We start from the raw sequence: 20,433 nt of genomic DNA on the forward strand, positions 1-20,433 counted from the left end.
CGTGGGGCTCTGAGGAGCATCCCGAAGGGATGCGCCAGGGGAAGGGAGGATCTTGCTGTGCTGTCGCCTGCTCCTTTCCCAGCTGCCCCCAGCTGGAGTTGGGGGTTATTTCCTGCCCAAGAGAGGGGCTTTTCCCTGCTCCATGTGGGCCAGTGCATCCACCTCTCAGCATCCACCTCTTGCCATCCACCCGCAGTGCCTGGAGGTCCGCCCAGCTTTGCTGCTCCTGGAGGGGCGTTTGGGACCTGTCCTGCTGCGACATCGCTGCGCTGTGGGGTGAGGGCTACTCACCTTCCTCTTCCTCCTCCTCCTCTCTGCTGCTCTGCGGTGGGGCTGAGCTGGGCCGGACCCGTGGGTGCCTGCGGTGGAGGGAGGGGAAGCGTTACCCTCGCCCCGAGCGTTGCTGCATTGAGGATGCAGCTGGAAGGCAAAAAGCAGCCGTTCCTTGTCTCCATCGTCTTTGTGACTTAATCCCCCAGCCTTCAGGAAGGGGCTGTGGGGGCCTCATATCCCATCCCATTGCTTAAACCCCCATCCCAAACCTCACATTCCATCACTGCTTAAAAACCCATCCCAAACCCCACATCCCATCACTGCCTAAACCCCCATCCCAAACCCCACATCCAATCACCGCCTAAACCCCCATCCCAAACCCCACATCCCATCACTGCCTAAACCCCCATCCCAAACCTCACATCCCATCACCGCCTAAACCCCCATCCCAAACCTCACGTCCCATCACCGCCTAAACCCCCATCCCAAACCCCACACCCCACATCCCATCACCGCCTAAACCCCCATCCCAAACCTCACATCCCATCACCGCCTAAACCCCCATCCCAAACCTCACATCCCATCACCGCCTAAACCCCCATCCCAAACCCCACATCCCATCACCGCCTAAACCCCCATCCCAAACCTCACATCCCATCACCGCCTAAACCCCCATCCCAAACCCCACATCCCATCACCGCCTAAACCCCCATCCCAAACCTCACGTCCCATCACCGCCTAAACCCCCATCCCAAACCTCACATCCCATCACCGCCTAAACCCCCATCCCAAACTAAACCCCTCAGCTAAGGCTGCTGCCTGCAGTTTAACCCGCAGGAAGGGGAGATGAAGGACCTGACCCGGGGGGGGGGAGCCCAGCCCCAGGACCACCCCCTTCTCCATCCTCCCATCCCAAAGCCCGTTTCCTTCCATCCCTCACCCCTTTGCTCCCGCTCCTATGGACGGGACCACCGCACCCTTTGGGCTGCTTTGGGGCTACCCACCCCGCTCCCTGCCCTCATCACCTCTCGGGGGGCTCCTCGGTGCCCATGGGCGCAGGCAGCCCCCGGCCGCCCTTGGCCGTGCCCAGCGCAGCCCCCAGCTCGCTCCTCCTGGCCAGCGCCGCCCGCAGCCGGTCCCGCAGCTCCCGGATGCTCCGCTCCAGCTCCCGCAGCTCCCGTTCCAGGGGGGGCTCCTCGGCCTCGGGGGGGGCTTTGCTGTCCAGCTGGAAGCGCACCCGCCGCGTGCTCCAGGGCCTCGGCTGCAGGGCGCACCTTGGGAGGGGTGGGAGCCTTGAGCGGGGACCCCCCCCACAACAGGGGGGTGCCCATGGGGAGGAAGAGAAGCATAAAATGAAGCGGGGTGGAAGAGAGCTTTAGGATCACGGAATCCCAGCATGGATTGTGGCGGAAGGGACATTAAAGCTCCCCCAGTTCCAACCCCTTCCACTGGAGCAGCTTGCTCCAAGCCCCTGTGTCCAACCTGGCCTTGAACACTGCCAGGGATGGGGCAGCCACAGCTTCTCTGGGCACCCTGTGCCAGCAGCCCTTTGAATGAGGAATCGTTCCTGTATCCAATCCAAATCTAAAGGAGGAGTGGGGCAGCACCCGCTGCGGCCGTACCTCTGCTCCAAGCCCAGCTTTCGGCTCTCCTGCTCCTCTGTGCCCGTGTTCAGAGCCCGGTGGATTTTCTATGGGGAACAAAGGACGCGTGAGCAGGGGGACCAGAGGAGGGATGAGCGAGGGAAGAGGCAGCAGCAGCACCTGGCTCGTGTGCAGCCAGTAGTTGAACTTCTTCTTGCGCTTGATGCGGGGCAGGACGAGGCGGTAGAAGACGTGTTCACCCAGCGAGGTGAGCAGCGAGGTGCTGAGCCCGATGCAGAGCAGCACGAAGAGCCCTGAGAAGTGGTAGATCCCCATCTGCAGGGTCTACGGGGGGGGGGGGGGGGGTAACAAAGGGTGGCGGTTGAGCTGGGCTGTGTGGGGCTCAGACCCCCCAGAGCCCCCCTCCCATGAGCCCAGCACCTCGGTGACGGCGAGGACGCGCTTCCCGCACGGCACCATCTTGTACCACTTGTCATGGAGGAGGTCGATGAAGCCGGAGGACTTGTACCAGCTGATGAGCTTGGAGATGTTGGAGGTGAGCGGTGAGTTCTGCGGCAGGCCGATGCCGTAGCCTGGCCCCGGGGACAGAGCGCTGGGGAGCCGTGGAGCGGGGCAGCATCTCCCCGGCACGGCCCCATGGGAGCCACGGGCAGAGAGCACACATAGGGACACATACAGACACATAGGGACACATAGGGACACATACAGACACATAGGGACACATAGGGACACATACAGACACATAGGGACACATACAGACACATAGGGACACATAGGGACACATAGGGACACATAGGGACACATACAGACACATAGGGACACATACAGACACATAGGGACACATACAGACACATAGGGACACATAGGGACACATACAGATACATAGGGACACATAGGGACACATACAGATACATAGGGACACATAGAGACACATACAGATACATACGGACACATAGGGACACATACAGATACATAGGGACACAGAGGGACACATACAGATACATAGGGACACATAGAGACACATACAGATACATAGGGACACATAGGGACACATACAGATACATACAGACACAGAGGGACACATACAGATACATACAGACACATAGGGACACATACAGATACATACAGACACAGAGGGACACATACAGATACATACAGACACATAGGGACACATAGGGACATATAGGGACACATATGGACACATAGGGACACATACAGACACATAGGGACACATAGGGACACATACGGACACATAGGGACACATACAGACACATAGGGACACATACAGACACATACAGAGACATACAGGCACATACAAATACATATGGACACATACGGACACATACAGACACACACAAATACATACAAACACACACAAACACAGACACATATGGACACATACAGCCATGTACAAACATAGGGACACATACAGACACATACAGACACATACTGACACATACGGACACACGCAAACACACGCAAACACACGCAAACACACACAAACACACACACACAAACACGCAAACACACACAAAGAGTCCTGTGCCCCCCCCCCCCCAACAGCTCCCCCATTTCCCCCCAGACCTTCAATGGCGAAGGGCTTCCCCACGGTGAGCAGTTTGCAGTCGGAGTCGATGGAGACCTCGTAGTCCAGCAGCGACTTGTCCATGATGAAGGCGTTGAGCCTGGGGGGCTCCGTCCTGCACCAGCACAGGGGCATGCAAGGGCTGAAGGGATGGGGCAAAACCTGCCCTGGAAGGGGTAAAAGGGGGGGACGACACACGGGACACCCCCTCAGAACGCTGTCCTGGCCCCTCACTTGAGCATGGTGATGCCGGCGGGGGTGTTGGGGACGTTGTGGCGCCGCATGTGCTCGTGCATCTCCGGGAAGCTCTTCTTGATGTACTCCTCGGCGCTGCTCTCCCACACGGTGCCGAAGCAGAAGCCCTGCGAGGGGTGATGCAGCTGGAAGGAGGCACCAGAGCATCAGTCGGGAAGAGCCCCGGCTCCCTGCGGACGCATCCCAAGGACCTGGGCTGTGGGGACCTTTAACGCGCATCCCATTGGGGAAGGTGGAGCCGGGACAGATCCCTCTTCCATGGACCCTGCTCCCACCCCATCCGAAGCAACCCGGACCCTCTCCCAACCTTTGGGTCGTGGATGCCCGAGAGCTCCTCGAAGGTCTTGTCCCCCACCATGACGGCCGCCAGGTTGGCCGTGTAGCTGGAGAGCACCAGGAGGCAGAAGATGGCCCAGAGGTTCATGAGGAAGCGGCCGGTGCAGCACTTGGGGGTCTTGCTGGACACGGTGCGCCCAAAGAGGATGGCGTAGCAGAGGTTGAGGGCTGAGGAGTAGGAGAAGATCTTCATGCGGTTGCGGCCGAGCGGGGTCATGCCATAGGGGCTCTTCCACTCGTAGAGGGTGAGGAAGAGGGCCGTCATGTGCAGGGCCACGAAGATGCCCACCCACATGGTCCAGTGCAAGGGCCACATGAAGGCCCCGATGGGCGACGCCGTGTCCTTGGTCCTCACCAGGATGCCCAGGCTGGTGGAGAAGAAGGGGCTGGTGAAGTCGATGACTTTGCTCCGCGCCGAGTTGATGCTGAAGGAGGTGACGGCCATGTGGGCCGTGCCGCTGAGCAGGTCCCCCACCAGCCCCGTCCAGCGCCCGTTCTTCCAGGCCCCGTATTTCCCATCGCCCACGATGTAGAGCTCAAAGGCAAAGCTCATGTCCTCCGCCAGCTTCTCCAGCAGGTCGATGCAGTACCCGTAGCAGCACTTCTTGTACGCCCGCGGCACCGAGCCGTTGCCGGCACCCAGCTCCTCAAAGAGGGCGTCCAGCACAGCCGAGTCGTTGGTGCCGGGGTCCAGGCAGAGCTGCCCAACGGGGCAGCTCTCGTCCTCGTCCACCTCCCTGGTGAAGACGAACGGGTGCTCCACCAGCGTCACCACGCGCAGCCGCCGCTGGCTGCCCGCCGCCGCCTCGCCGGGGCCGTGGCGCTGGCTCTGCCGCACGCCCTCGTCCAGCTCCAGCCTCCCCCGGTGCCATGACCCCACCGTCCCCCAGGCCGGGGCTCCCCGTGGGTCCCGCTGCAGGCGCCACACGTGGAAGCGCTGCTCCGGCCGCACCAGCCTCGCGCTCTGCACCCGCACCGGCCCCGTGCGCCCGTGGAAGGAGGCGTTGGACAGGAACCTGGAGGGGAAGGGGATGGGGGGCGGTCACAGGAGCTGGGAGCCATGAGCCTGATCGAGGACCGGGTGTTATTGATGGTAATGGAGCATCCGTGCTCGGGAAGCATTGAGGGAGATGGGGAGTGACACGTCCCCATCCGTGCAGCCAGCACACAGCGCGTCCCGGAAGCGCTGAGCCCCACGAGGGACCACACAGGGCTCTGCACACCCCCCCACACCCCCCCAGGCACCCCAGTGTGATGGAGCCGGGGAAAGGGGCACCCCAGCACCTCCCTTACCGGGACAGGATGAGCCCCGGGGCCTCGCCGCCCACCGGGCGCCCGTTGCTGCAGTTCCCCGTGGTGTGCAGCACAGCGGGGCCGGGCTGCGTGCGGGCTGCGCTGCCGACGGCGCGGGCCACCAGCTCCACCACGTCCTGCATGAAGAGCTCCAGCGGCGGCGGGTTGAGCTCCCCGTAAGCCAGCAGCCCCAGGGGCAGCCCCTCGGTCTGCAGCTCGCCGGCGCTGAGCGGGGACCCCAGCACCCAGTGCAGCTCCTGAGGCAGGAGCCCCGACTCCTCGGCCGTGCGGAAGATGAGCCGGGCGCGCTGCAGGTCGCAGCCGAGCATCAGCACCGGGCTGGAGAGGGCCCTGAAGTGCTCCCGGTGCTGCTGGAGGTAGCGGGAGGCCCTGGGCTCATCCAGGTAACCGAGGTCCAGGATGGTGCGGAGCAAGAGCTGGGAGCGCCGGGCCCAGAGGCTGAGGAAGCCGGAGACGTCCCAGGGGTGGCAGAGCACCAGGTTGGTCTCGTGCCAGTCGTTGGCCTGCAGGATGCTCACCACCACGTCCACCAGCGTCTCCAACGAGCTCTGCCGGTCCACGTGGAAGTGGAAGGGGCTCTGCCGACACAGAGGGGTTGTGGCTGTGCCCCTGCCTGGCTCCTGCCCCACGGGAAGAGCCCAAAGGCAGCACCAGCCACGGTCCCTCCCTCCCTCCCTGCCCGCGCTCTGCCCATTCCCTGCCCCATCCAGCACAGGGGACTGAGGGGGATCCAGCACCAGGCACATCCCTGGGGTCGGGACTGGGGCTTGGGGGATGCAGGGCTGCTGGAGGAGCCAGGGAAGTTGCCTTGGGCTGAGAGCTGGGATGGGGCTGCGATAGAGTCGGGCAGGGGGCCATGAGAGATGAGATGGGGGCTGGGATGGAGCCAGGATAGAGCTGGGATGGGGGTTGGGATAAAGCCAGGATGGGGCTGGAACGGGGGCCAGGAGGGGGCTGGGATGTTGCTGCGATGGGGGGACAGGATGAAGCTAGGAGGGGACCCGGAATGAGGCTGGGACAGACAAAGGATGGGTGTTCAGGATGCGGGTGGCAATGGGGGTGGGATAGGGCTGAGATGGAAGCCGGGACGGAGCCAGGACAGAGTTGGGATGGAGCCGGGATGCAGCAAGTGCGAGGAGCTGGGATAGAGCCGGGGCTGGAGCTGGAATCAGCATCGGGAGAGGAACCGGTTTGCGACCCGCTGCGGAGGGAGACGAGAGCTTGGACGGAGCCGGGCCGGGGACCTGCCCCCGGTGCCCCCGGTGCCCGGCGCGGCGGATGCGGGTCCTACCTGCGCTCGGACGGGCAGGAGCCCGCGGGTGTCCGGGATGCTGAGCACGGGGATCTGCAGGGCGGCGGCGAGGAAGTCGAGCAGGAGCAGCTCCCTGCGGGAGCGGGGCAGCGCCAGGACGGCGGCAACGCCGCGCCCCGCCAGCGCCCCGCAGAGCCACCGCGCCAGCGAGCGCGGGTCCCGAGCGGCCGGGCCGCCCGCCACCACCTCCAGGCTGAGGTTCGAGGGCAGCGGCGTCCCCCCGGGGCTGGCACCGGCACCGGCACCGCTACCGGTACCGGCGGCTCTGACCAGCGCGGCGCGGAGCCGGGCGCGGCGGGGGGAACCGGGGGGCAGCAGCGCCCCGAGACGCACGGCGGGGCCGGGGGGGGCCGGGACGCGGCAGGGCTGCGGGTGCCCCCCCGCCGCTCCCAGCGCCGCCAGCAGCCACAGCGCCCGCAGCCCCGCCATGAGCCCGCAGCCACCGGCCCCGCCGCGATGCGCCCCGACGGGGCGGGCCCGGGGAGGGAGCGGAGCGGGGCGGGCGCGGGGAGGGGCCGGGAGCGTTGGGGGGGGGGAGTGGCTCTGGTCCCGTCCCGCAGCCCCCGGGCACACGCAGCAACGCGGATGAGGTCGGGGGGGGGGTTCCGGGGCAGGAGCCCCGCGGTCCCCAGCGTGGTCCCGGCTGCCTCTGGACCCACCGGCACCTTCCTCCTCCTCCTCCTCCTCCTCCCCGAGCCGGGCTCGGAGCCCTGACCTCGCCCCCAACACGCGGTAAAGGCTGGGGCTGGACCCCCCCATCCTCAAAGCCGATGGGGTCCCCGGGCCGGGGGGTGGCTGCAGGGTTTTGGAGCCTTCCTCCCCTCCAGGGTCACCCTCCTCATCACCCCCGGGGAAACTGAGGCCCGGCCCCAGGAGCACAGACACGGGGGTACGAGGAGGCAGGGACACGCTGCGAAATCCATATGGAAAAGAAAGTGAGGGATGGAGCCAGGTACCAGCTGGCAACAAGTATTGATCACTGGGCTGATCTAATGAGTCACAGCTAATGAATTACCCCTGCAGAGATGGGGGGGAGCAGAGCAAATCCTGCCAGGGCAATGGGAACCCCTCATCAGGGGGTGCTGGTCCCCCCTGGAACAAGATCTTCATTGTGGGACCCCCAGCAGCTCCTTCCCCCAGGATAAAGCTCAGGTGGGTGAGTGCTGGGGAAGGGGGGGAGCAGGCTCTGGGTATGAAACTGCCCCCCAAAACCCAGCTTCTGCCTGGGGGCAGCACAGGAGGGGGCTCACAGGGAGCCCCAAGCAGCACCGCAACCCCACTGCTGGGCAACACCAGGCTCTCCTTATGGGGGGGGGAAGAGCATGCTCCCAGCTCCCTGCTGCAGCCACTGGACCTGGATCCAAACTGGCAGGAGCAAAGTGGGAGCAAATGGGAGCAAAACGGTGCCTTATTAAGCTAAAAGCATTATCTAAGGCACTGTGAGGAGACAGGGCCCTGCTCCATCCCCGCAGGGACCCATGAACTGAGGACGGACGCTTCCCTCCCCTGGGAACTGCCTTCCCCATGGCCAGAGCTGCCACTGGGTTACAGAGCCCTGGCACCAGCAGCAGGGAGCTGAAAAGAGAAACCCGAGGCACCTTTCACTATAAAATCCAATTCTTTTATGTAAAAAATAAACCTAAACAGAACCCACCCCTCCCACCCTCCCCTGCTGCCATGCTCATGACAATACAAAAGGCCGAGTCCCCCACCAGAACACCCCAATCCCAAAGTAGCTGGATCCAAATATATATAAATCGTCACGTTATGAGATTGGAAATAGCACCCGTGGCCCAAAACCACCCCCTGCACCCTGGGGCAGAGTCCTGGTCCCCCTGTCCGTGTCTCCCCCCCCCCCCCCCCCAGGAGCAGGAGCTGCTCAGGACCTGCTGTCATGAGAGTGGAACCCAGTGGGTCCTGGCTGTGAGGGGTGCAGCGATGCCAAGCAGCATTCCCAAGGGTGGCAGGGGTGGAAGGGGTCTCCAAACTCCAATCTCAAACCGTTGTTTAGGAGAAAGCCCCCGCTTCCGTCTGCACCGCAGGGTCAAGTAACAAAAAGAACAGGAAAGGGCCAGGGAAGAGACAGGGAAAAGAGCAGGAGCCGCCTCCTGAGCCCCACGTCGGAGCCGGTGCCGCTCCTCCTGCAGCCCCATGGATGCTCCGAGCCTGCCCGCAGCACTGAATCGGGGCTGACAACGATCCCTGCGTTATCCCCACAGCACCGGGTGAGTGCCAGGCCCAGCTCCGTGCATGGTGTGGGGCAGGCTGGGGCTGGGAGAGGCAGAGTAAAAGTGGGGGGCGAGGAAGGGGGGACCAGGGCAGCGGCAGCCGCTTCATTTAGCGGGTTTGGTGATGATGCGGGCCGAGAAGTCGAAGAGGTTCTTGTTGATCTTCCGGAGGGTGCTCACCTCCTCCTCCAGCTCACTCACCTGGATCGTCAGGTGCTCCTGGTCCCCCACCAGGTTCTGCCACAGGGAAACACGACAGGGAAGCATCAGGCACCCGGCAAGCGGATGCTGCGCGTCCCCAACCCTTCGGGTCGCTCCCAGCTCCATCTCCTCCCTCCTGCTGTCCCCAGTGAACTCCAGGGCTCGTTCCTCCCGTCCCCAACCTGCACAGGGCCCCAGGAGCTGGTTCAGCTGTGGAGGACCCCCAAGAGGTCTGCACCAGAAGGACACCACTTCCCCATCTCAGAGCAGCTCTCACCTTTTCCCTCGTGGAGTACATCTGTGAGTAGGTTCTCCTGGCCTTCTCCAGGTAGCTCTCTCCAGACTCCTGCAGGGACCAGACATGAGGGACTGAGATAGGCGACCCAGATCCTCTCCCAGTGCTCCCAGGTAGGGTTCCCTGCTGGAGCAGCCAAAGAACCCCCTCGCCTTCCCCCCAGCCCCATGGGACAAAGCAGAAAGAGAGCAGGGTATGGCCAAGCCTGCAAACAGCACCCGACACAGAGCTCATCCATCAGCCGGGGCAGGACTGACCCTCACCCGGGGACAGACACTGATAGGGAAGAGAAGCTCTGGGGGCACCAACAGGCACCTGGTGAGCACCAATAGTGCAGGACCCCCCTGCCTGGGGATGGCCATGCCTGGAGCGAGGGCCCCATGGTGATGGGACAGCAGAGCCAGGCCGGGCTGTGGCACGAGGCTGGCAGGACAAATGACTGCAGCAGCCAGGAGGGATTGTGGAGCACGGGGAAGAAGGGGAGGAAGAGGTTGTGCCACGCTGGAGAAGGGAGCGGGCAGGGCTCAGCTCCTCTGCTTTCAGTGACAGCACTTGGGGGGGTGATGGCAACGTAGGGGAGATCAGAAGAGGCTGGGGATCAGCACGGAGCAGCCACCGCTGCTGTGCCTGCAGGAGAGGGTTTGCAGCCTCCAGCACTGCGTCCACCCCATCCCCTCCTCCCAGTACCTGCTGGTGGAGGCCCAGGCGCAGCGTCAGCCCCTCGCTGCCCTGCTCGTCGCTGCTCTCGGCGCCGTGGAGGTGCCTGCTGAACTTGGGCAGGGGTGTGCTGGGCTTCCCGTCGGGGCTGAGCATGTTGGCGGGGGCCAGCACGATGAAGGCGTTCGTAACCGGACCTGCGATGGGACAAGAGGAGGGCACGGGTCAGGTTTCCCCCCCTCTGGGTTTGCCTCGGGGGCCCTGAGAAGAGAGAATGACCCAGGCCGGGCTCCCAGCTCCCTCCCTGGGAAGGGGCAGAGCCCCTCAGCCCGCTGCAGCTCGGGGAGGAGCAGGAGGCCCCGTCCATCCCCTATAGACCCAGGCACCCCTCAGCGCCTGGCTCCTGCACTGATCTGTCACACACTCTCCTTTGGCAGAGCCACTGAGCATCTTCATCGCTGCTCTTACCCACACAGGCTCTCTCCTCCTTCTGCTGGAGGACTCCCACCACTGCCCCCCATACCCAAACCCTGCCCGGGTCAGACACAGCAACAGCCCTGCTCTGGTGTGCGAGCACCACGCTGAAGCCCTGCCCATCCATCTCCCCCCCGGGCTGCACTCAACAGCGTGAAGGGGAAGGTTAAAGGGACCCAGATGCACCTAAGAGGGGGCAGGTGCCTGCCCAGTGGCAGTGGGAATGGTGCAGGATAAGAGAGGGAGCCAGGGGAGGCAGGAAGCTGCCTGATGCTTTCAGTCTCTGCAGAGGAGATGGACCAAAGCACCTCCGATGCAGACAAGGGCTCCCTCTCCATCATCTCCCCATCCGGCTAGCCCAGAGCCTGCCCCAAAGCCCACCCCTCCCTGAATCCCACTGGAAAACCAAAGGCTCTGCCAGCACTCCCATCCTGGTCCCCAAGCTGCTCTTTGCCAACACTTTGCTGTAACAAACCCATTGTTTTCCTCTTGCTCCCTGCCCAAAGACAAGACAATTGCTGGTTCTTCACAAGCACCCAGCAGCGAGTCACCGCTGGCAGCACAACGGGAAAGGAAGGGATAGGACAGGCAGAGAGCAGGACCCTCACAAGACCCCCCCCCAGCCACTCGCAGGCCCAGTGCAAACACAAGTCCCACCCAAGCACCCCTTGTCCCAGTGCACCAGCAGCCAACGTGGGCACAGGGACTGGGCTCAACAGGGAGGACACAAATAATCCATCTTCCAACTGGTATCCCTGGGCCAGGAGGGATCTGCTGGAGCAGCCCTGGGCCAGGGGAAGCACGAAGGAGCTCGGGGATGGTCTGTACCACACGGTGTTTGCAGAGGGAAGGATGGAGCTCATGCGACAGAAAGGAACTGGGGTCTGAGGCAAGGGGGCTTTGGGGCAGTGCTGGGAATAGAACCAGCCACACTGGTGACTGGGAGCAGCCCTGCCTTGCCCAGCACAGAGCTCATTATCTGAGAGCAGCAGCCCATCTGAGCCCATCTGCCTGCCCATGCCCTGCTTCCCCCACCAAGGACGGGCAAACCTTGCAGGGAAAGCTCCCTGCATGTCTCCTGCTGCACAGTCACACTCCTCAAGCCCGGAGCCACGCTCCAACCCTTCTGATCTACCTGCAGCACCACCAAGGGGAGGGCCATGCTTCCCGAGCACACCAGGCTGGAGGCTGCAGGAGCAGCAGGAGAGCTCCTGTCAGCATTGCCTTGGGGAATGCACTAGGGGGGCAGCAGGGAAGAGCTTGTGCCCATCTGCACTCCCCTGCAGCCTTGGGGCAGGGGGGGGTTAATGCCTGATGCCCTGGTGACTCACACAGCTCAGATCCTCTTGGCTTTCACCCCCCCAGTGCCAGTTGAGCAAGGCTGGATGGGCACTGCAGTAGGTCCCCATTAGAAGCAGCCCTTGGCAGCAAAAGGCAAGGAGGGAGCCTGGCTTCCAGAGCCTGCCCTGCGGCAGCAGCTTGCCCACCTCTGCCCCCAGGAACAGGGTCCCATTGCCACCCCTGGCACCTTCTGGGAGGGCTGAGGCAGTGCCCAGAGAGCAATGAGCCAGCCCCACCAGAAAGAGCAGTGTAAAGGGACTGCAGACCACCGTGAGCACGTAAGAAACCCTCTGTTAGCAGCAGAAGGGCTAAATCCTAACTCAGCCACTGCTAAGAGGCACCCAAGTGCTAATCTGAGCTTGCAAAGGTTTGCTTGGGTGCTTTATTGGAGCCACTGTCTTGCAATCCCAGACAACAGCTTATATCAGATTCACTTCAGGCCCAATGAGCTCATGGGTGCTCCTTGCTGGGGTCACAGAGACAGTTTCTTCTCCAGACACATTCCACCCCCTCTCAGCCTCCCCAGGCCTCTGGGTGCGTGTGGGGCAACCGCTCCCTTTGGAAAACAAGGAGGAAGATCCTGGGTGTCCTCAGTGACAGGGTGAAACCTATGAGTCACTCCCTGACAGTGCCCAGCGGGGCTGTCAAGAGACATAGGCAAGGTCAACCATTGCTCCAGACAGCTGAGGTGTCCCTCTGCTTCCTCTGCCCTTCCTGGAGGCGTGCAGTAATGCCTCGAGCGCCCAGGGCGGTGTGAGAGCAGCAGTGGCTGAGGAGGGAAGGATCCTGGTTGATAAGGGCATGCCTACCTTTGTGATTCATCGTCTTCAGGCACTGCTTGCTCTGGATGTCCCACAGCCGGACTGTTTCGTCGTGCGAGCCGGAAAGCAGGAGGCTGCCATCCGTGGACACCGACAGGCACGTCACCTGGTTCCTGGAATGGGGAACAGGGTGTTTCAGCTCAGGATGACCCGTGGACCGCCCAGAAAGTGCCCAGATGGGCAGACAGGGGCAAGGAGGTGCTGGGCAAGTAATGGCTGGTCCCTCACCTGTGCCCTTTGAAGACCTTCCCGTTCTCCCGCTCCGTCTGGAAGGTCCGGTCTCTCTGGACCGGCTGCAGAAACGAAGGAAGGAGGGAAGGAGGAGAAGAGCTTAAACAGGGGAAGCCAGCAGGTTCCTCACTGTGTCTGGAGGGGGCAGAGGACACGCAGGGGAACCCAGGCCCCGGAGAGGGAGGTGACAGTGGCTCAGGGTGCGGAGAGCAGCAGCGAGCACTCACCCAGGCACAGAGGTCAACCTGGAAGATGGATCCGTCCATGCCACCGCAGAACATGTGGTACTCGGAGAGATCAAGAGTCACAGCCATGATGCCCACGTCGAAGAGGACAGAAAGCAGGAGCTCCCCAGATGAGACTTCCCAGAGCTGGAGCGAGAGGGTACAGGAGAATTAGGGGCTTAAACACCGGAAGAACAAGCGGCTGTCCAGCAGCTGCACGTAGAGCATCCCGTCCTTGCTGCCGCTGAGGGAAACAGAGCCCACGACCAGGCTCCTTGTGACCATGGGACAAGTTTCCCAGGCGGCTCCAAACCCATCCCATGCCCATCCTGCCCCCCAGGGCAGAGCCCTCCTGCAGGACAGGAGGAGCGAGCTCCAGGCTGCTCTGCTCTTTCCCCTTCCAGACTAAAGGACATGAGGGAGGGAATGAGAGGAGCTGGTCCCAAGGTTCCCCAGGAGAAGAGGGACTGCAAAGGGCCAGCTCGAGGGCAGGTGCAGAGGAACTAACTGCTGGTGTTTGGAGAGGCAAAGCCCATTAGGTCTGGCAGCTCTGAGTCATCACAGAGACAGCCAAGACATTCAGCTACCGCAACCCTGCAGCCCAGCAGAAACTGCTTTAACCCTGTAGGGCCCGTGTTCCTCTGGGACTCTGCTGGGTGGGACAGAGCTGAGCCTCACCTTCGCCGTCTGGTCCAGGGAGGCTGTGGCAGCTCGTGCCAAGGGGCCTCCAAAGCCACAGCACAAGTCTGTGATGGGGAGGCTGTGTCGGGACCACACGTGGCGTGGGTCAGGGATCTGGGAGGGCTCTGCCTGCAGCACGCTGTGGGGAGAACAGAGAGGCTTTACCAACAGCTCAGGCACAGGGGCTTCCAGCTGATTCCACCCCCAGGAAGCGGTGGCTGATCTCTTTTCAAACACTCCTCACCCAGATGCTCTCTGTCCCCCAAATGAATGAGCTTGGATGAGCTGAGACCTCCTCACAGGCCACCGTTACCTGTAAAGGTTCCACACCAGGGCCAGACAGTCCTTAGCCCCTGAGAGAAAGTGGCTGCTGTCATCTGTAAAGCAGAGGCATGTGAGGTCCTGGTAGTGGCGGTTCAGGATGGCCAGGAGGTTCCCGTTGGAGACCTGCAGCAAAGGGAAGGGCAGGAGAACATCAACAAAGGCGCACTGAGGCGCATGGAATAACGCAGCACCCTGCCCTGATGGCTGCGGGTGCAGCTTCATCGGAACCCGGTGTAACCCCCATGTAATTACAGCACTAATTAAGAGCAGGAGGACAGTGACCAGAGCCCAGCAGCCTCTGCAGACACCCAGCTCACAAGTCACACGTCCAGCCAGCTAAAGCAGTGCTGAAGGATAACTTGGTGTTGAGCTTCGAGGGAGCGACCTCAGCAGCATAGGAAGAAGGAAGGGAAAGGGAAAGGGAAAAGAAGAAGGGAAAGGGAAAGGGAAAAGAAGAAGGGAACGGGAAAGGGAAAAGAAGAAGGGAACGGGAAAGGGAAAAGAAGAAGGGAACGGGAAAGGGAAAAGAAGAAGGGAACGGGAAAGGGAAAAGAAGAAGGGAACGGGAAAGGGAAAAGAAGAAGGGAACGGGAAAGGGAAAAGAAGAAGGGAACGGGAAAGGGAAAAGAAGAAGGGAACGGGAAAGGGAAAAGAAGAAGGGAACGGGAAAGGGAAAAGAAGAAGGGAACGGGAAAGGGAAAAGAAGAAGGGAACGGGAAAGGGAAAAGAAGAAGGGAACGGGAAAGGGAAAAGAAGAAGGGAACGGGAAAGGGAAAAGAAGAAGGGAACGGGAAAGGGAAAAGAAGAAGGGAACGGGAAAGGGAAAAGAAGAAGGGAACGGGAAAAGAAGAAGGGAACGGGAAAAGAAGAAGGGAACGGGAAAAGAAGAAGGGAACGGGAAAAGAAGAAGGGAACGGGAAAAGAAGAAGGGAACGGGAAAAGAAGAAGGGAACGGGAAAAGAAGAAGGGAACGGGAAAAGAAGAAGGGAACGGGAAAAGAAGGGAAGAACAGGCCCCAAAGAACAGACCTCAACCTCACCCAGCGCTTCCCACCAGAGTTTCTTGCCCCCTGCTTTGCCAACCTGCCCCACGAGCTGCACACCCATGGAAGCCGCTGGCCCCTGGGGCACCGTGGAGCCCACAGCACAGCTGCCATGTCCAGGGCCCAGCAAAGCCCCACTGCAGGGCCCAGAGCAGGTGGGTTTACTGAGCTCGGATGGCACAGGGGCAGCTGTGGAGCGGTCAGGATGTGACTCCATCCCTCGTGCCAGCCCCTCACCTCCCACAGGTAGATGCTCTCAGCGACCCCGACCAAGATGTAGAGCCCATTGGGAGAGGCTGTCAGGCAGGTCACCGGCCCGGGGCAGATGATCTTCTGCTGGAGCTGGTCCTGGGGGCAGAACGAACACAGCAGCCATTCAGTATGTGGGGGGAGATGGGGGGCTCAGGGGTGTCACTGGGGGGGAGCTCTGTGGAAACAGGGATGCTGGTGATGGAGGTCTCTGTGGAGCGAGGAGGATAAGGGGAAAGGGGCCCTCACCACAGAGGTGGGGGTCTCCAGCGATGGGGTACCTGACCTGGCTCTCTATGGGGAAAGGGGGGAGGAAGCAGGACCCCCACCACCGAGATGGGGGTCTCCATGAAGTTGGTGCAGCAGGGAATGGAACTGCCCATGGGGACCAAGGCTCTCAATGGGGAAAGGGGCCATGCAGGCAGGGGTCTCCATGGGGGAGAGGGATCCCCACCACTGAGATGGGGGTCTCCATGGAGGAGGTGCCACAGAGAACAGAACTGCCCATGGGGACCAAGGCTCTCTATGGGGAAAGGGGGAAAGAAGCAGGACCCCCACCACAGAGATGGGGGTCTCCATGAAGGAGGTGCTGAGGGGGACAGGACTGCCCATGGGGACCAAGGTTCTCTATGGGGAAAGGGAGGAGGAAGCAGGACCCCCACCACAGAGATGGGAGTCCCTATGAAGTTGGTGCTGCAGAGAATGGAACTGCCCATGGGGACCAAGGCTCTCTATGGGGAAAGCGGGGGGAACGGGACCCCCACCACCGAGATGGGGGTCTCCATGAAGGAGGTGCCATGGGGGACAGAACTGCCCATGGGGACCAAGGCTCTCAACGGGGAAAGGGGCCATGTGGGCAGGGGTCTCCATGGGGGAGAGGGACCCCCACCACAGAGATAGGGATCTCCAGCAAGGGGGTACCTGACCCTGTGGACCAAGTCTCTCTATGGGGAAAACGGGGGGAACGGGACCCCCACCACCGAGATGGGGGTCACCATGAAGGAGGTGCCACAGAGAATGGAACTGCCCATGGGGACCAAGTCTCTCTATGGGGAAAGGGGAGGGAGAGGGACCCCCACCACCAAGATGGGGGTCTCCATGAAGGAGGTGCCACAGAGAATGTTAACTGCCCATGGGGACCAAGGCTCTCAACAGGGAAAGGGGCCATGCAGGCAGGGGTCTCCATGGGGGAGAGGGACCCCCACCACCGAGATGGGGGTCTCCACGAAGGAGGTGCTGACGGGGACAGGACTGCCCATGGGGACCAAGGCTCTTTATGGGGAAAGCGGGGGGAACATGACCCCCACCACCGAGATGGGGGTCCCTATGAAGTTGGTGCTGCAGAGAATGGAACTGCCCATGGGGACCAAGGCTCTCAACAGGGAAAGGGGCCATGCAGGCAGGGGTCTCCATGGGGGAGAGGGACCCCCACCACCGAGATGGGTGCCTCCACGAAGGAGGTGCCATGGGGGACAGGACTCCCCATGGGGACCAAGTCTCTCTATGGGGAGCGGGACCCCCACCACAGACAAGGGGAGGGGTCTCAAGGGAAGGGATCCCCGGCTCCATCCCCACAGCCGCAGTGGGTGGTGGCGGTGGCGGGGGGTCCCTCCGGAGCGGAGGCCTCTCGGGGCCGGTACCTTCCTCTGCAGCTCCCAGACGTTGATGTAGCTCTTGCCGAGCTGCGCTCCCAGGAGGTGCTCCCCGCCCAGCAGCGCCAGCCCCCGGGGGCCGCTGTTGCCTCCGCGGTAGCCGGGCAGCGCCGAGCCCGAGTGCAGCTCCCAGGCCGAGCAGTTGCACAGCGGCCCCGCCGCGTCCGTCACCAGCGCCACCTCCATGGGCGCCGCCATCTTCGCGGTCCGCCAGGCACAGAGAGAAGCGCGGCGGACGCCTAGAGCGCCGCCCCGCCCGCTGTCTCCGCCAATCAAAGGCGGCGGCGTGGGGCGGGGCCAAGACAGCCCTGGCAGCCCATTGGGTCACGCTGTAGGGGTGCCCTATAGGGACAGCCCATAGAGGAGACCTCGAGATCCTATGGGCATCCTGTAAAGGACCCCGTAACCCTAGGGACACCCTATAAGGGCCCCATGGACACCCTATGGGCACCCCATGAGGACTCCGTGACATTCTATAGGTATTCCATAGGGATCCCATAGACACCCCAAGCCCTATGGACATCCTATAAGGGCCCCATGGACACCCTCTGGGCACCCATGGGGACCCCGTGGTACTCTTACAGGTATTCCATAGAGATCCTATAGACACCCCAAGCCCTATGGACCCCAAATGTGGACCTCATGAACACCTCACAGCCCTATGGACACGCTGTAAAGGACCCCATAACCCTATGGACACCCTATAAGGGCCCCATGGACACCCTATGTGCACCCCATGAGGACCCCGTGACATTCTGTATGTATTACACAGGGATCCCAGAGACACCCCAAGCCCTATGGACGCCCTGTGTGGACCTCATGGACACCCCACAGCCCTATGGACACTCTGTAAAGGACCCCATAACCCTACGGACACCCTATAAGGGCCCCATGGACACCCTATGTGAACCCCATGAGGACTCCGTGACATTCTATAGGTATTCCATAGGGATCCCATAGACACCCCAAGCCCTATGGAAACCCTGTGTGGACCTCCTCGACACCTCACAGCCCTATGGACACACTGTAAAGGACCCCATAACCCTATGGACACCCTATAAGGGCCCCATGGACACCCCATGGGGACCCCGTGGCACTCTTACAGGTATTCTGTAGAGATCCCATAGACACCCCAAGCCTTATGGACGCCCTGTGTGGAGCTCATGGACACCTCGTAGCCCTGTGAACACCCTGCAAAGGATCCGATAACCCTATGGGCACCCCATGGAAACCCCATGGACACCCTATGGGCACCCCATGGGAACCCCATGGCACTCTTACAGGTATTCCATAGAGATCCCATAGACACCCCAAGCCCTATGGACACCCAATGTGGACCTCATGAACACCTCACAGCCCTATGGACACACTGCAAAGGATCCCGTAACCCTATAGGCACCCCATAGGGACCCTATGAACACCCTATGTGCACCCCATGAGGACCCCATGACATTCTGTATGTATTCCACAGGGATCCCATAGACACCCCAAGCCCTATGGACGCCCTGTGTGGACCTCATGGACACCCCACAGCCCTATGGACACGCTGTAAAGGACCCCATAACCCTATAGGTACCCCATAGTGACCCCATAAACACCCTATGGGCACCCCATGAGGACTCCGTGACATTCTATAGGTATTCCATAGGGATCCCATAGACACCCCAAGCCCTGTGGACACTCAATGTGGACCTCATGGACACCCCACAGCGCTATGGACACTCTGTAAAGGACCCCATAACCCTACGGACACCCCATAAGGGCCCCATGGACACCCTATGGGCACCCCATGAGGACTCCGTGACATTCTATAGGTATTCCATAGGGATCCCATAGACACCCCCCAAGCCCTATGGACGCCCTGTGTGGACCTCATGGACACCCCACAGCCCTATGGACACCTTGTAAAGGATCCCATAACCCTATAGGCACCCCATAGTGACCCCATGGACACCCTATGGGCACCCCATGAGGATCCTGTGACACCCTGTATGTATTCCATAGAGATCCCATAGACACCCCAAGCCCGATGGACACCCTGTGAAGGACCCTGTAACCCCATGGGCACCCCATAGAGACCCCATGAGGACCCCACAACACTCTATAGGTATTCCATACGGACCCCATGGACACCCCCAAGCCCTATGGACACCCTGTAAAGGACCCTGTAACTCTATAGGCAGCCCATAGGGACCCCATGAGGACCCCATAGTCCCATGCCCATCCTATAGGGACCCTCTAGGCACTCCAGAGGGACCCCATGGCCACTTCCCAGCCCCATGGCCACCCTATGGCTCCTTAAACACCCCCATAGGGCAGTGGGGGGGGGGGGGGGGGGGGGCACCCTCAGGACACAACCCCCAGCACACCACACTTTATATATTTTTTTTCCTTTTTTTTTAATATTTCATCAACTTTACAGGGTTACAATTGTCTTAAATATTCTGACGTTTAAATACAATCTGTATAATAATGTTATTATAAAATGTAAACTTTCAGTGGTTTTTCTTTTATTTTCTCTTTTTTTTCATCTTTTTTTTTTATTATTATTTTTCCTTTCTCTTTTTTTTTATTTTTTTTAATTTTATTTTTATTTTTTTATTAAATCATCAAAAGTTTCAATACCTGAATGGCTGCAAAACTGAAATCTTTCACCGGCGGCCCCGGGTGCGCGCGAGGCCGCCGCTCGCAGAGGTAGAATGTGGTTTTTATTCCTATTTTTTGTCCTTTTTTTTTTGTCTTTTTTTGTTGTTTTTTTTTTTTTTTCTCTCCGTTTTTCATTCTTCTGTCTATTTTTACCTGAGTTAAGATGCGCTCGCTGGGTCGAGGCGGCTGCAGCTGGGTCCGTTCCTATTGAGTTTTTGCTTTTCTAAACCCCAGAGAAACTGATTTAGGCTTCTTTTTTTTATTATTATTCTTCTCTTTTTAAACTGATATGTAAAAAAAAAAAAAACAAAAAATCCAGTGGGAGGTAATATATTCCCCAAAAAAAAAACCTCAAAAAACAAGGGGAAGGAAAAAGGGGGGGCGTGAAAATCATGAAAAATAAAGAAACCAACCCAAAACGGTGACTGTACAAAGGAAAAAGTCACTGAAGAGAATCTAAAGCCCACCCTGGGTGTAAAAACCTCCCCCCCCCTCCCTTTGGGATATCTCCTTGTGGAGAGCTGGATCCGACAGCGGCAGGAGGTGGATGGACCCCTCCCCTGCATCACCTCTCTACCCACCCCATAAGGGATGGGGTCCATGGAGCCACTAAAGGGGCACTTCCAGCTGTGGAAAGAGGCTAAAACCAAGCTGGAAAAGCCCCGAATCCCCTGAGATCGCCTCTTCC

General features: G+C 60.5%; 2 protein-coding genes across 3 annotated transcripts; both read right to left on the minus strand.

Annotated features, from left to right (window-relative positions):
- Nucleotides 1-270: 270 nt before the first annotated feature.
- GRIN3B (glutamate ionotropic receptor NMDA type subunit 3B) lies at nt 271-7,108 on the minus strand. 2 transcript variants are annotated; one of them, XM_057407441.1, is made up of 10 exons: nt 6,659-7,108; nt 5,347-5,945; nt 4,025-5,069; nt 3,697-3,842; nt 3,462-3,577; nt 2,298-2,449; nt 2,037-2,201; nt 1,896-1,963; nt 1,299-1,547; nt 271-359 (listed from the first exon to the last, which is right to left on the minus strand). In XM_057407441.1, the coding sequence occupies exons 1-10, from the start codon at nt 7,106-7,108 to the stop codon at nt 284-286; spliced, it is 3,066 nt and encodes a 1,021-aa protein (XP_057263424.1). In that variant the 3' UTR covers nt 271-283. The 2 variants fall into 2 exon arrangements, with proteins under 2 accessions (XP_057263424.1, XP_057263425.1); XM_057407442.1 differs by lacking the exons at nt 271-359; nt 1,299-1,547; nt 1,896-1,963 and having other exon boundaries at nt 2,073-2,201; nt 2,344-2,449.
- A 1,884-nt stretch (nt 7,109-8,992) lies between these two features.
- Nucleotides 8,993-17,338, minus strand: WDR18 (WD repeat domain 18). The gene is made up of 10 exons (XM_057407446.1): nt 17,088-17,338; nt 15,436-15,546; nt 14,146-14,279; nt 13,830-13,971; nt 13,155-13,298; nt 12,925-12,989; nt 12,685-12,809; nt 10,091-10,257; nt 9,386-9,454; nt 8,993-9,144 (listed from the first exon to the last, which is right to left on the minus strand). Exons 1-10 carry the CDS (start codon nt 17,295-17,297, stop codon nt 9,013-9,015), a joined length of 1,299 nt encoding a protein of 432 aa, XP_057263429.1. The 5' UTR covers nt 17,298-17,338; the 3' UTR covers nt 8,993-9,012.
- Nucleotides 17,339-20,433: the final 3,095 nt, after the last annotated feature.

This window comes from Pezoporus wallicus, unplaced genomic scaffold (genome assembly GCF_028554395.1).
Source record: "Pezoporus wallicus isolate ANWC-B61680 ecotype Strahan unplaced genomic scaffold, APGP_CSIRO_Pwel_v1 contig_14048, whole genome shotgun sequence".
NCBI classification, from domain to species: Eukaryota; Metazoa; Chordata; class Aves; order Psittaciformes; family Psittacidae; genus Pezoporus; species Pezoporus wallicus.

Bases quoted from the DNA above. Each gene is read 5' to 3' on its own strand.
- GRIN3B (XM_057407441.1), bottom strand. From the start codon at position 7,108: ATGGCGGGGCTGCGGGCGCTGTGGCTGCTGGCGGCGCTGGGAGCGGCG. The intron at 3,843-4,024 runs GTTGGGAGAGGG...GCCTCCTTCCAG, and splicing joins CGGGCATCCACGACCCAAAG to CTGCATCACCCCTCGCAGGG. The intron at 1,548-1,895 runs GTACGGCCGCAG...ACCCCTCCCAAG, and splicing joins AAGCTGGGCTTGGAGCAGAG to GTGCGCCCTGCAGCCGAGGC.
- WDR18 (XM_057407446.1), bottom strand. From the start codon at position 17,297: ATGGCGGCGCCCATGGAGGTGGCGCTGGTGACGGACGCGGCGGGGCCG. The intron at 13,972-14,145 runs GTAACGGTGGCC...TTCTCCCCACAG, and splicing joins CTGGTGTGGAACCTTTACAG to CGTGCTGCAGGCAGAGCCCT. The intron at 12,810-12,924 runs GTGAGGGACCAG...TCCCCATTCCAG, and splicing joins AAGGTCTTCAAAGGGCACAG to GAACCAGGTGACGTGCCTGT.